The sequence below is a fragment of the Aptenodytes patagonicus genome, chromosome 21 (genome assembly GCF_965638725.1).
Source record: "Aptenodytes patagonicus chromosome 21, bAptPat1.pri.cur, whole genome shotgun sequence".
NCBI classification, from domain to species: Eukaryota; Metazoa; Chordata; class Aves; order Sphenisciformes; family Spheniscidae; genus Aptenodytes; species Aptenodytes patagonicus.
Window position 1 is genome coordinate 4,873,269 of NC_134969.1, and position 11,865 is coordinate 4,885,133.

Consider the following 11,865-nt stretch of genomic DNA (forward strand, 5'->3'; position numbering starts at 1 on the left):
AAGACCAGGCCAGCTGAGCGATTTTGGATAAATATTACTGCCCGTCAACACGCGCAGGCTCCTCGCGTGCCTTTTCCGTCAGGTTTCTTTTCCCTTTGGCCCCGGGAGATATTTTCCCTGACTCCCTGTGTCGAAAGGTCGGGATCCTGTGCCGCAGCAGGGCTGTGCAGAGGGATCCTGTCCTTCCTCCCGGAGCACAGAGGATGCACGGAGTGCGAGACACACCCCCACACCCCCCCCCCGGCACCCCCCTGAGCTGGGTGGGTGGGGAGCCCGGGGGCTCACGCTGCTGCGAGCCCGGGGGTCCGACACGGCGCCCCGCAGCAACGCCCGGGAACCCGCGGCGAACTACAACCCCCAGCACCCCCCGCGCCGCCTCTCCCTATTGGTCGACGGCTGCCCGTTGGCCACGCCTCCGAGATACCATTGGTCGAGACGGGGCGGGGGCGGGGCCGCCTCCCGCCCCCTCCCGCCCGCCGCCGCTCTATGAAAGCGGGGCGGGCGCGGGGCGCCGGGGAACCCGGGAACGTTCTAGAGCTCGGGGGTGTCCGGGGACCCCCCTGCCCCGCCCGAGGCAGCTCCAGAGCCCGGGGGGGGGGGGGGGGGTGTCTCGGGGTCATGCCCGCTGCCTAGCCCCCGCGCTGCCATGCTGGTGGCCGGCTCGCCGTGCCGCCCCGCGGGGCTGGAGGAGTACCGGGGCTGCGGGGCCCGGCGGGGCGGCGAGGTAAGGGCTCGCCTCGGTGCTCGCCTCGGTGCTCGCCTGCCCGAGGGGCTCCCGATTTGCATCGCCCCCCTCCCCGGGATGGGACGGGGTGCTGCCACCGTGCAGCCCGCCCGGGGGGGTCCCTCGGGGAGGGGGGGAGGGGCTGGTCGTGTCCCCTTACCCCGGGACCGCTGTCCCGTCCCGTGTCCCCCCCCCCCGGCCCGAGGGTCGTCCCCCCGCCTTGGCCGGCTGCCAGGGAGGGGAGAAGCAAGGGACATGTCGGGTCGGGCGGAGGAGCCGGGGCCGGGTTGCCAAAATAACCCTCTCGCTCATCCGCTTTGCAGCGATCCTAAAGATAAGGGTGCTGGGATGCGGGAGCAGGCTGGGGTGCTGGGAGCCCACCCAGGGCTCCCGGGGATGGGGTGGCCCTGTCCTGGCAGGGGGACGCTGGGGTGGCTGAATGGGGAGATCTCGGGGGTCTCCCGAACCCTCCAGGAGCTGCGATGTGTGCGGGAACCGGGCAGAGGTCCTGCCTGCAGGCGTGGGCCGGGAGGTGAAGGGAAACTGAGGCAGGGGCTGGCGATGGGACATGCCCACCGGGGTAGGTGGTGCGGGGCTGGGGGGCTCCGGGGGCTCCGTCAGCTCCGTCCAGTTGTTCAGCTCCTGCTGCCGTTCCCGGGCCGGGCATGGGATCTCTCTGATGTCCGTGTTAACCCAGAGGTCCGGGAAACATCTCGCATCGTCCAGGGCTTTTGCATTTGGAGTCCAGTGTGCAAAATTTGAGTCCTGAGGTGTCCGTGGAGCTTTGCAGGACCTCCCTGTCCCTCCCAGGCAATCGGGCCGGTCTGCAACTTGAGTGCACCAACCTGCAGAGTTTCCTGAAAAGTTGGGAATTGCCTCTATTTGTAAGACTTATTTTCCCCTTCGGGGAAAAAAAAACCCCATTTGCAGTTTTTCCTCTTGTTCCTGCATTCCCCCTTCTCTCAGGTTTCCCCAGGGACGGCGGGATTGCTCTGCAGCTCGGGGCTTTGCTTGCGGGGAGTCAGTGGCTCCCCAAATAGCCGTGCCACCTCGGCTTAGCTGCAGGGACGGTTACTCCTGACGTGGGCTGGAAGCTGGAAACGGTGGGACAGCGGGTGGGGAAAGACCCCGGACAGCAGCGCTGCCAGGGAATCCCCTCCGGCATTTGTCCTGGCATGAGCTGAAGCCTGAACTCGGTGCTTTGGAGCAGGCTGGGGGAAGGATGGCGGTGGCGGGGATGCCTTAGACCTTGGCCACCGACGTCTAGCAGGTACCACTGAAACTCCGTGGGCTGGGACATTTACGCCTGCCGTGAAAGCGCCTCGGCTTTGCTCCTGCGTGCTGCGGCAGTGCGGTTTGCACCGCTGCAGGGCTGTCTGTTCAGCGGCAGCTCCGCTCTTCTCCGTGAAACCTCTTCAGGTTTTCAGGACGAGGCAGGGTGGGATCTGGGGATCCCCTTGCCCTCCTTGCTGGAGCGTGGCGGCGGCGGCTGGGTTTGCTTTCTGGGAGCAGGTCGGGCTGGGGGGGGCGGCTCGTGCCAAGGGGGTTGCGCTCGCGCGTCAGCTCCACACGTCAGTGGGGCCGAGCCCTGGCACTGCTCTCACCCCACCCCCCCCACCCCCCAGTACGGCCCGGGGACAGCCTCCTGCCTGTTTTTTGGCAGGAGCACGGTTACGAGGGGCAAACCTGCTCTGCCAGGCGGCTGCAATGGTGTTTGTTTAACCTTGCTTTATCGGGAATGATTTTCCAACACCTGACTAAGCGCTGGCACCAGTTCTGGGGGGGGTTGCTGCTTGGCACACCCATCTTCCCGCTCCCGGGGGATTAACTCCTTCCCCCGGTGTCTCTGATGAGACCCTCCGCCTGCCCCTGTGCTGGCTGGAGCCTGGGAGCAAGTTGCGTGGCTGGTGCGGGTCGGAGCATCGCCTCCGTGCCTCAGTTTCCCCATCAGCAGAAGCAGGAGGTGAGGCGCTACCGGAAGGTGGCGCGGCAGGGGTTAACTGCAGCACCCCTGAGGATTGCTTAATGCAGCAAAACATAACGAGCCTCTGCCTAGGGATGATTAAAATGCACCTTCAAAGGTCACCCTGAGCTGTCACCGAAAAAGTGGCGGGGTGGGCTGGGTTGAGCTCCCTGGCTCCTCGCTGCCTTCGGGGTCGGAATTCCTGCCGTCTGCGTCCCGTGGATTTGCCTGCCGGGGTCTCTCCATTGCCGTCCCCTCCTGGGGAGCCTCTTGGAGCACTGACGAAGCTCTTTCTCCCCAAACCGTGAGTCAGTGCAGAGCCAGCTCAGCACCCGGAGCAGCGATGGCACGAGCCTGCTCCCGCTGTCACCCCAGTCTCACTTCCGTGGTGACTCAGGGCAGGAGCATCCTGGAGCCATCGGAGCGTGCGGATGCGGGCGCTGCTCGCTTTGCTGGGGTGGTTGCAGCCCGATGCTGGCAAGAGCCCACAGCCCGCCATGACCCGCTGCCCAACACGTGGGGAGCGCGTGGCTGCGCTGACAGCTGCTGCGTGGTCACCTCATGCCATCCCACACCCCTTCCCCGCTTGGGAGAGGGTGTCAGGCTGCGCTCGCTGCCTCGGTAGTGGTTTGGAGGCAGCCGGCAGGAGAAGACACCTGCGATCACTTGGGCTGTGCCTGGCTCCAGCTCTCGGGTATCTCTCCCGGTGAAGCCAGGCGGCAGCCCCGGGGCTCATCCCTTCACAGGGCACCGCGGAAAAGACCCCTGGGAGAAGCGGCTCCCTGCCCCGTTGCTCCACGGCTGGAGAGTGGGACGTGCCACCCTGCTGTCGGCACTCTCGGTTGCGTGTGTCCGGGCACCCTCCTCCTGCTGCCACCGTCCCCCCGTGACATGTCCCGTCTCCCGCAGGTGAATCCCGGCAGCGGGACCCTCGCTGCCACCTCGCTCTCTTCTGCACGGTTGCAGGAGGCCGGGAGCGCGGTGCTGGGTGTGATGCTGGATGCTGAGCACGGGGGGGGAGAGCAGGTTTGGGGGCAGAGCTGCCCTTTGAGCTTCCCTGTCACTAGTGGGCTGGAAGGTGTGCGTCCGATTGCGCCGTTGGTTTTGGAAGGCTCTTGGAAAACGCTGCTGGGTGCTGTGCTTGCTTTTTCTCTGCATTGGTGCCGTGGGTTTCCCACGCCTCCCCCAGCCGCGGGATGGGCGTGCGGGGGTGGCCGTGCCCTGCCCACCCCGGGGGAGCCTTCGACAGCCGTGGGTGGAGGGAGGTGATGTGGGGAAGGGAGAAAGGGGGTCGCTGGGAATTGCCTTGGTGCAGTGTGGCTGATGGGATGGGGGGAGCATCTGCCTGGCTGAGCCGCGGGGGGGAGGAGTGCAGTAAAATGAGGGCCATGCCTTTGCCTCCCCCCCCAGCAGGACAGCAAGAGCCGCGGGTCCTGCGGGAGCAGCAGCCTTGCAGACGGTCCCCAGTGCAGCTCCTGCTTCGGTCGGTTCACCCGGTAACTGGGTGCTGCGGGAGCAAGGCTGCCCGCTTCCAATCGTGAAGAGTGTGCGGGCAGCACCTCGCTCTCCCTGCTGGGGCTGAGCCGTTTATTTTGGGTCCGGGGGGCTGGCGGGGGGCCAGGCGTGCCTTGTGGCTTTGGCTGGGCTGGCGCTGCCTTCGCCCGCAGCCGCTGGGTTGAGGTGCCCGGCTCCCTCTGTCCCCCCAGCAGTGCAAGCGGGGGTGACCGGTGGCCGTTGCTTGCCCTGTGCGTGTCTCCCTGCGCCCGGAGCAAAGCAGGGTGCAGGTCTCCGCCGGCCGAGGCATCCCTCCAGGTGGGCCGCGGGAGCTTTGCCGTGTCCGATACCACGGGCACGGCTGCTGCCGCCTCCGGTTCTCCATGGCACCACCGCTCCCCGCTGGGTTTGCACAGGGGACGTGTGCCATGGGATAGAGCAGGGTGATTGCGGGCATCCCGGGGGGGGCTGAGTCCCTGCCCGCTCCCTGGGCGGGCAGATCCGGACCCCGGGCTCGCATCCTGCCTGCACGGTTGGTGCTGGGATCCCGTTCAAAAGTCCCGACGGAGGTGACCGAGCGCAACCTGTGCTCGGGGACAGGTCGCAGCCTCGCGGTGCCACCCCGGCTTCTGCTGGTGGAGGGACCCCGGGGGATTTCTGCAGGGAATGGGAAGAGGAGGCTGGTGCTTCCCCACCCAGAGCGGGGGCCCTGAGCACCTCCTCTGCGGCAGGCAGCGGGTGCCGCCGCCAGCACCTGTATCCGGAGCGTGGGTTGGAGGAAGCGATGCTGCAGGCGTTCGTCTGCCAAATGCCCTTTCTGCTGCCACTGCCCCGTCTCGGTCCTGGTTCCAAGCAAGCGCCGTGTCCCTCCTGTATTTGAGGGGACCGCACGCCAGCCCCCCTTCCCCCTCACCTCCTTTCCAGGGCTGGGAGCACTTGAACCCTTTTCCACCCTCTCTTCTCCCAGCCCCGAACCAGGTTCTGGGTTCTCCGTGGGTGTTTTGGGGGGACTATTTTAGCTCTTGGGGCTGGGTGCTGCATCCCTCCCGGGTCTGCGGTTGGCGCCTGTGGGTGCTGCTGTGATGCAGGCAGAGAAATTTCCCCTGCACCACTGCCAACTTGCAATCTGGTGGGACGTTGCGGTGCAAAAGCGGGACGGGGGTGGATTCAGGCTCTTGCTGCACCCCTGTGTTTCGGCTCCAGGGCTGGCTGGGGGGTTCCCATGGGCACCGAGCCACCCCTGCAGCAGGAGGGCTGGGAGGGTCCTGGTCCCGTTGTGCTCTGGACGGGGGCTCCTGCTGGTGGCGTCCCCGTCACTGTCCCCGTGGGCACCCTGGTTGGGTGCAGCCGGCCCCCACGCGCCAGCAGAGAGGAGAAAAATATCTGCTTGGAGAAAATATAGCATGGAAACACTTGCTTTTCCCTGGGGAGCTGGAGGGGGGGGGGAAGATGGAGCGTGGCGGGGGCAGAAAGGAGCTGAAGCCTGTGCCTGGAGTGCAGAGAGCAGCAGCTAACCTGTAACCGGGTGGCTTGTTTCGGTCTTAACTGCGTTAATGGATTTGGGGGGGTGTGGAGGTGTTTATCGGCATTTTGTGACCGTGGGGGTTAGCGGGAACCCTGTGCGCCGTATTTATGCTGGTGATTGCAAACTGCAGCGCCCGGCTGCAGCCAGGGCCATGGCCGGAGCCGTGCTGCTCCCGGGACCCACCGCCGTCCCGCGGGACCCCCGGGCTCCAGTTTCCCTTGTGTGTTCCCATGGAGGTGGTAAACCGAGACCTGGGAGCGAGGAGTGTCTCCGCTCTCCTGGCCTGCGATACCGCGGCTCCGGTGTCCTGACGCTGTCCCCGTGTGTCACACCTCCCCGGTGTGCGGAGTAACACCCCTGCCCTATTTCATCAGGCGCTGCCCAGCCTGACGCAAGGGCGCGGGGGCGATGGCTGCGTGTCCCCGTGGCCCGTGCCGGGTGGCTGCTTGAGTCACCCTTTCCGGTGCCGCCGCGCTCGTCCCGCCGCCGGTGGCAGCTGCTCGTCCCGGGGACGCTCGGTGGTTCCCGGTGCCGGGCTAAAGCCGCTGCTTTTTCCTTCCTAGGACAGAGGGGTCAAGGTCCCCCAGCAGCTGGGGAAGGGCCCCAGCGCCTTCATCCCCCTGGGAGAGGTAAGAGCGGTGGGGATGGTCTTGGGTGGGTGCATTCCTCCCTGCTGGGGGGCTCCTCTGCCCCTCCCTGCCCTGGGTGGGGGGGCTGGGGGGGCTGTTAAGGAAGGATTCCCTCCCCCCCAATTGCTAGTGCCCAGCTGGGGTGGGATGCTGGGGAGGGAGGGTGGGATGGGCAAGGGTCACCCGGCCCGGGGGGTATCCCTGTGGCAGTGGGGGGGGGTGTCTTGTTTTGGAGGATGAGGGGAGCGGTTGTGTTGTTTCACCCTGGTGTTTTTCTGCCCCAAGTCCCTGCCCTGCCCGTGCCTCAGTTTCCCCACTCATCCAAACGCGACTGTCTTTCCCCTGTGCTGCAAAGGCAACCCCCGTCCTGCCCTGCCACCCCCCCACCTGCCCACCCCGAAAACCGTGCCCTGAAATCCTCGGGGCTCCCCATGCCGGGGCACCCTTAACCCTATCTCGGCACCCGGCGCCGGTGTCCCAGATGGTTCCTCCTTCGGCAGAGATAGCACCATGGTTTCGTCACCACGGCGGGGGTGGAGAGGCTGGGGGGGGGGGGGCTGAGCCCCATCTCCTCCCCGCTGCACACCAGCGCCCAAATAAACAACCCAACCCGCGGACTGAGCCGACCGGGCTGTGTGGGGTCCAGCATGGAGACCCCCCATCACCCCCTGCCCCCCGGGGCCGGGAGGGGGGAGACGGGCAGTGGGGGCTGCCGGCGGTGTCCGTACCGGGCGGCAGGAAGGAGGCTGGGCACCTCCGATGGGGTGAGCATCGGATGTGGCGGGGTGGGTGCTGCTGGATGCCTGGGTCCTGCTGGCCACCGATGCTTGATTTGGGGGGGTGGGGGGGTCTCCCTCTAGGTTAAGGGGGGCTGTTGGAAAGAGCGGGGGGCTGCAGCACACAGCCCTTCACCGCCCTCCTCTCCCCATCCCGGCAGATCCTGCAGGAAGGTGCGGAGAGCAGCCGGCGCCAGCTCCTCATCGAGGCCTTCGTCTCGGCGGGCAGGGTGGACAACATCACCATGGTCATGGGGCTGCACCCCCAGTATCTCAGCAGCTTCTGGAAGACCCAGTACCTCCTGCTGCGCATGGACGGGCCCCTGCCCTACCACAAGCGCCACTACATCGCCATCATGGTGAGGATGGGGGTCCCTTGGGGGTATGTGTGGTCCCAGCACCTCTGCTGGGTTTTTGCCTGGAGGGGGGAAGGCATTTGGGACCCTGCAGATGGGCCCCTCTCTGATCTGCGGTCCCAGAAGCTTGGAAGCCCATTTGGGGTTGGTCCCATGGTGCCCACCCAGAGGACCCCAGCACCCCTCCCCTCCAGGGCCCCTGGGGACCTGCATTGACGGGGTGGGGGAGGGCAGAGACCCCTGTCTGGACTCTCATCCCCAGGGAAAACCCTCCAAGGGCGATGCCGGGGGGTGGCTCCCTGCCTTGGCTTCTCCAAGGGCTTGTAGCGGGGTTGTGGGGGAGCCCCTGGCCGGTGCCAGGGGCTGACTGCCCGGCTCTCCTCACAGGCAGCAGCCCGGCACCAGTGCTCCTACCTGGTGGGTTTGCACATGGGGGAGTTCCTGCAGGTGGGGGGCAACCCCGCGTGGCTGCAGGGGCTGCACTGTGCCCCCCAAAAACTCAGGAACCTCAATGAGATCAACAAACTGCTGGCGCACCGGCCCTGGCTCATCACCAAGGAGCACATCGAGGTGAGAGCTGATGCTGCCGGTGCAAATTCCTCCCCCCACAACCCACATTCTGTTTTGGGGGGCTTGGCCCCAAGGGCCACATCCTGCTTGCACAAGCCCCCCCCCCCCCTTTAACCCTTTCAGGGCTGAGGGAGTCTCTGAGCTGGAGGGCAGGGTCTGTGCTGCTCCCGATGGATGAGGAAGGGGTGACTTGTCCCCCGTGGTTGGGGACTGTCCTGCCAACAGCAGCTCGTTTATGGGGGAGGCACATCCCGAACACCCTCCTGTCTCCCTGCCCTTGGCTTACCCCGGCTCTGGGCTGCGGTGGGGGGTACGGCACAGCGAGCCGGGGGGCTGGGGGGGGGTCTCTCCAACCCCATGTGCCTTGCAGGCTCTGCTGAAGCCGGGCGAGAACAGCTGGTCGCTGGCGGAGCTGGTGCAGGCCCTGGTGCTCCTCACCCACTACCACTCGCTCGCCTCCTTCGTCTTCGGCTGCGGCATCAACCCCGAGGAGGACCAGGATGGGGGGCACGGCTGCCGGCCCCCCTCGCCTCACAGCGATAGCAGCCCTGCCTCCGATGACAGCTTGGGAGGCTCCGGGGTAAGGGGGGGGGGGGCTTTGCCTTGCAGGGGTGGGAGTGTGGGGTGGGAAGGGAAGGGCATGGTGGGGTGCTGGACTGCTTTGTGGTGCTTCCCCTGGGAATTGCCCCAAGGGCTTTTATTGGGAACAGCAGATGCTTTAGGGCTGCGCAGGAGCACCCTCCGCGCAGGAGCACCCTCCGCAGGGCTTCCCCCTCCTCCCAGTCCCCGGGATGAGGCATGGGAGCGGCTGGGGCCTGGGCAGGACAAACCCAGAGGCAAATGGTCTTTAGAGCAGCCCCGGGGCTGCTCCAAGTGACAGCAGAGCTGAGAGCGGCTCCGTCCTGCTCTGGGCTTGCAACCCCTCTGCAACCTTGCTCGACCTAGGGCAGGGTTGACTCTGGCCTCTGCTTCGCCAGGGCAAAGATGCCATGCAGGAGGTGGAGGTGCTGATGGAGAGGATGAAGCTGCTGCAGGAAAGCCAGCTGGAGGAGGAGGGTGTCACGCAGGAGGAGATGGCAACGCGCTTTGAGCTGGAGAAGACGGAGAGTTTGCTGGTCGCTCCCTCGGGTGAGGAGGTGCAGGGGTGCAGCTGACTGTGGGCCAGGGAAGTCACAGGGGAGGGGGGGACGGAGCTGGCATCTGCCCAGGGAGGAGCAGGATCAGGCCCCCAGCTGCAGGGCTGGCTCTGTCCGGGGTCACGCCGCGTCGCTCATGGCTGCTGCGGTGGTGCCTTGTAGATATTGCGGATCACTCCCTGCAGTCCAACGTCCTCTGCTTCGTGGAGGACCCCGAGTTCGGGTACAAGGACTTCACACGGAGGGGCGAGCAGGCGCCCCCAACTTTCCGTGCGCAGGTGGGTGCTCGCGGTCCCGTGCCAGCCGGAGGGGAAGGGGTGGCAGGGTGCTGGGTGGCAGGTCCTGCTTGTCTTGGCGGGGGGGACAAGCGGGGCTGTTCCCAGGGTCGTGGACAGCGTGGGTGCAGAGGGTGAAGGGCTGGGACCAGGCTGGAGCTGTCTGAGCAGTGCAACCAGATGCTAATAGTTCGGGGGGGTCAGCATGGCGGGGGGGAGACCCCAGCTTGTGTCACTGGCTTTGAAGGGACCCCACGTTTCCCTGTTGAGCCCCTACCCCAGCATCCTTTCTCCGGCAGGATTACACCTGGGAGGACCATGGCTACTCGCTGATCAACCGCCTCTACCCCGACGTGGGGCAGCTCCTGGACGAGAAGTTCCAGGTTGTCTACAACCTGACGTACAACACCATCGCCATGCACTGCGGCGTGGACACGTCCATGCTGCGCAGGGCCATCTGGAACTACGTCCACTGCGTCTTCGGCATCCGGTAGGTCCCCGAGCCGTGGCCGGAGCCTGTTCTCCGCCTTGGGTAGAGCCCGGGAGCAGGTCCAGCCTGGGAGCCTGTGACTCGGTCTTGGTGAAACTGTTGCTGCTGCTTAGACTAAGGCAAAGCGATGCTGTTGGGGGGCACAGCTTAGGTCTGGAAAGACCCTGGGATGTGCGAATGGGCAGGGGTTGTGCCTGGAGTAACGCGCCCTCCTCTCTCCCCCAGCTACGATGACTACGACTATGGGGAGGTGAACCAGCTCCTGGAGCGCAGCTTGAAGATCTACATCAAGACAGTGGCTTGCTACCCGGAGAAGACGACCAAGCGGATGTATACGCAGTTCTGGAGACACTTCAAGCACTCGGAGAAGGTACTGCCCCATCCCTTCCCCTCCTGGCAGGGCGTGGGGGGGTGCTGAGCCCCCCATGCCCTGACCCCGCTCTCCCTGCGTAGGTGCACATCAACCTGCTCTTGCTGGAGGCTCGGATGCAGGCGGCTCTGCTCTATGCCCTGAGAGCTGTCACCCGCTACATGACCTGACCGGCCTCTGCTCCCTCCTCCTCCTCCTGCCCCCGGTTTGGGGGAAAGGCCAGGGGGGAGCTGGTACCCTAAAGACTTTGCTGGAATATTGTCTCCCCCCTTAAGGGGCCTGGAGCTGTGGAAGGAAAGGGGGGGCTTCCCTGCCCCCTCATCCCAGAAGAGGGGATCCCCAAGAAGCTGTCAGTGCCGAGAAGACCCCGGAGTGCTGCCCTGGGCTTGGCAGAGCTGGGGGTGCTCGACTGCTCTGTGCCTTTCTTGGGGTGAGCCTGAATGAAGCCAAACCAGGGTGCCTGCGGGCGCTGCCTTCGCCATGCAGCGCTGGTGTTACACCCCTGTGCCATGTCCTGGCACCAAGACTGCCGCCGTGGAGGACTGTCCTCGTTTGCAGAGATCGCCAGAGGGTATCGCGGGCTTTACCCCTGCTTCTCGGGGTCTCGTTGTGCTGGAAGACATGCAGCTGCTGGTGGGAATGCTGCCCTGGCACCCCCTCCCCACCTCTCTGGCTCGCACCCAAGGAAGGCACCGCAGGAGTGGTGGGAAGGATCCGGCCATCCCGTCGCCCAGTCGGGCAGCCCCCCGGTGCCACTCGTCTCCGAGCTGAGTTCCCCCACGGCAGGGTCCGAATGGCTGGGGGAGAGGCTGTGGCTCCTCCCTGCCCTGGCCCCGGGTGTTTCTGCTGCCTTCGGTGCCTGCTGTGACATGGGGACGTCCCCTCCATGGCTGGGGGTGCGCGCAGCCCCTCGCTGCTCTTCCCCGTGGTCCCTGGCACGGCTGGATCCCAACCCAGCCCTCGGAGCGGGGCTGGCGGGGCTGCAGGAGGGGTTAAGCCCTGCCCCGTCATGCCTGCCCGAGCCCTCTGCAATTTGGGATGTGAAGTGCCTCTTAAATCTAGGTCCCGGGACAGGAGCAGGGTGAGGGTAGGAGTGCCTGTGGTGTGTTTGATATCTTTTTTTTTTTTTTTTTTTTTGCATCATTTTTTCAGCCGCTGGCACATCTCTGCTGCCTCAACCTTCGTGGCTGAGGCGGGGAGCTGTACTGGGGCGCGGGGCTGCCTGTGGCTGCCCTCCTGCCTGCTGTGAGGGTGACGGGGTGGGACGTGGGGTGGCCATAGCTTTACCCAGATGTGCCAGAGCATTTCCCAGCGGTGCGGGTCGCCGGGGAGGTGCCTGTTCGGGACAGCCCCCGCTCCCGGCTCTGCTGGAACGTGGGTCCGGGTCCAGCAGCATCGCCTGCCGCTCGGCCACTCTTGGTTTGTCTCTGCTGTACCGTAGGTCCAGTTAAGTTATTTCTATATTTTTGGGTGTATTTACTCCTGTCTGGGCGTGGAAGTGCCACTGTGACTCGGCTACAGGTCTTGTTCGAAAAAATAAAATTGTTCTTTTTTTTT

General features: G+C 65.5%; 1 protein-coding gene across 3 annotated transcripts; it reads left to right on the forward strand.

The window, feature by feature from the left end:
- The first annotated feature begins 543 nt into the window (after positions 1-543).
- Positions 544-11,865, forward strand: SESN2 (sestrin 2). 3 transcript variants are annotated; one of them, XM_076357646.1, is made up of 10 exons: positions 544-724; positions 6,270-6,335; positions 7,273-7,470; positions 7,855-8,037; positions 8,408-8,617; positions 9,015-9,165; positions 9,336-9,451; positions 9,748-9,938; positions 10,164-10,308; positions 10,392-11,865. In XM_076357646.1, exons 1-10 carry the CDS (start codon positions 647-649, stop codon positions 10,476-10,478), a joined length of 1,425 nt encoding a protein of 474 aa, XP_076213761.1. In that variant the 5' UTR covers positions 544-646; the 3' UTR covers positions 10,479-11,865. The 3 variants fall into 3 exon arrangements, with proteins under 3 accessions (XP_076213761.1, XP_076213758.1, XP_076213760.1); XM_076357643.1 differs by lacking the exon at positions 544-724 and adding an exon at positions 3,155-3,596; XM_076357645.1 differs by lacking the exons at positions 544-724; positions 7,855-8,037 and adding an exon at positions 3,155-3,596.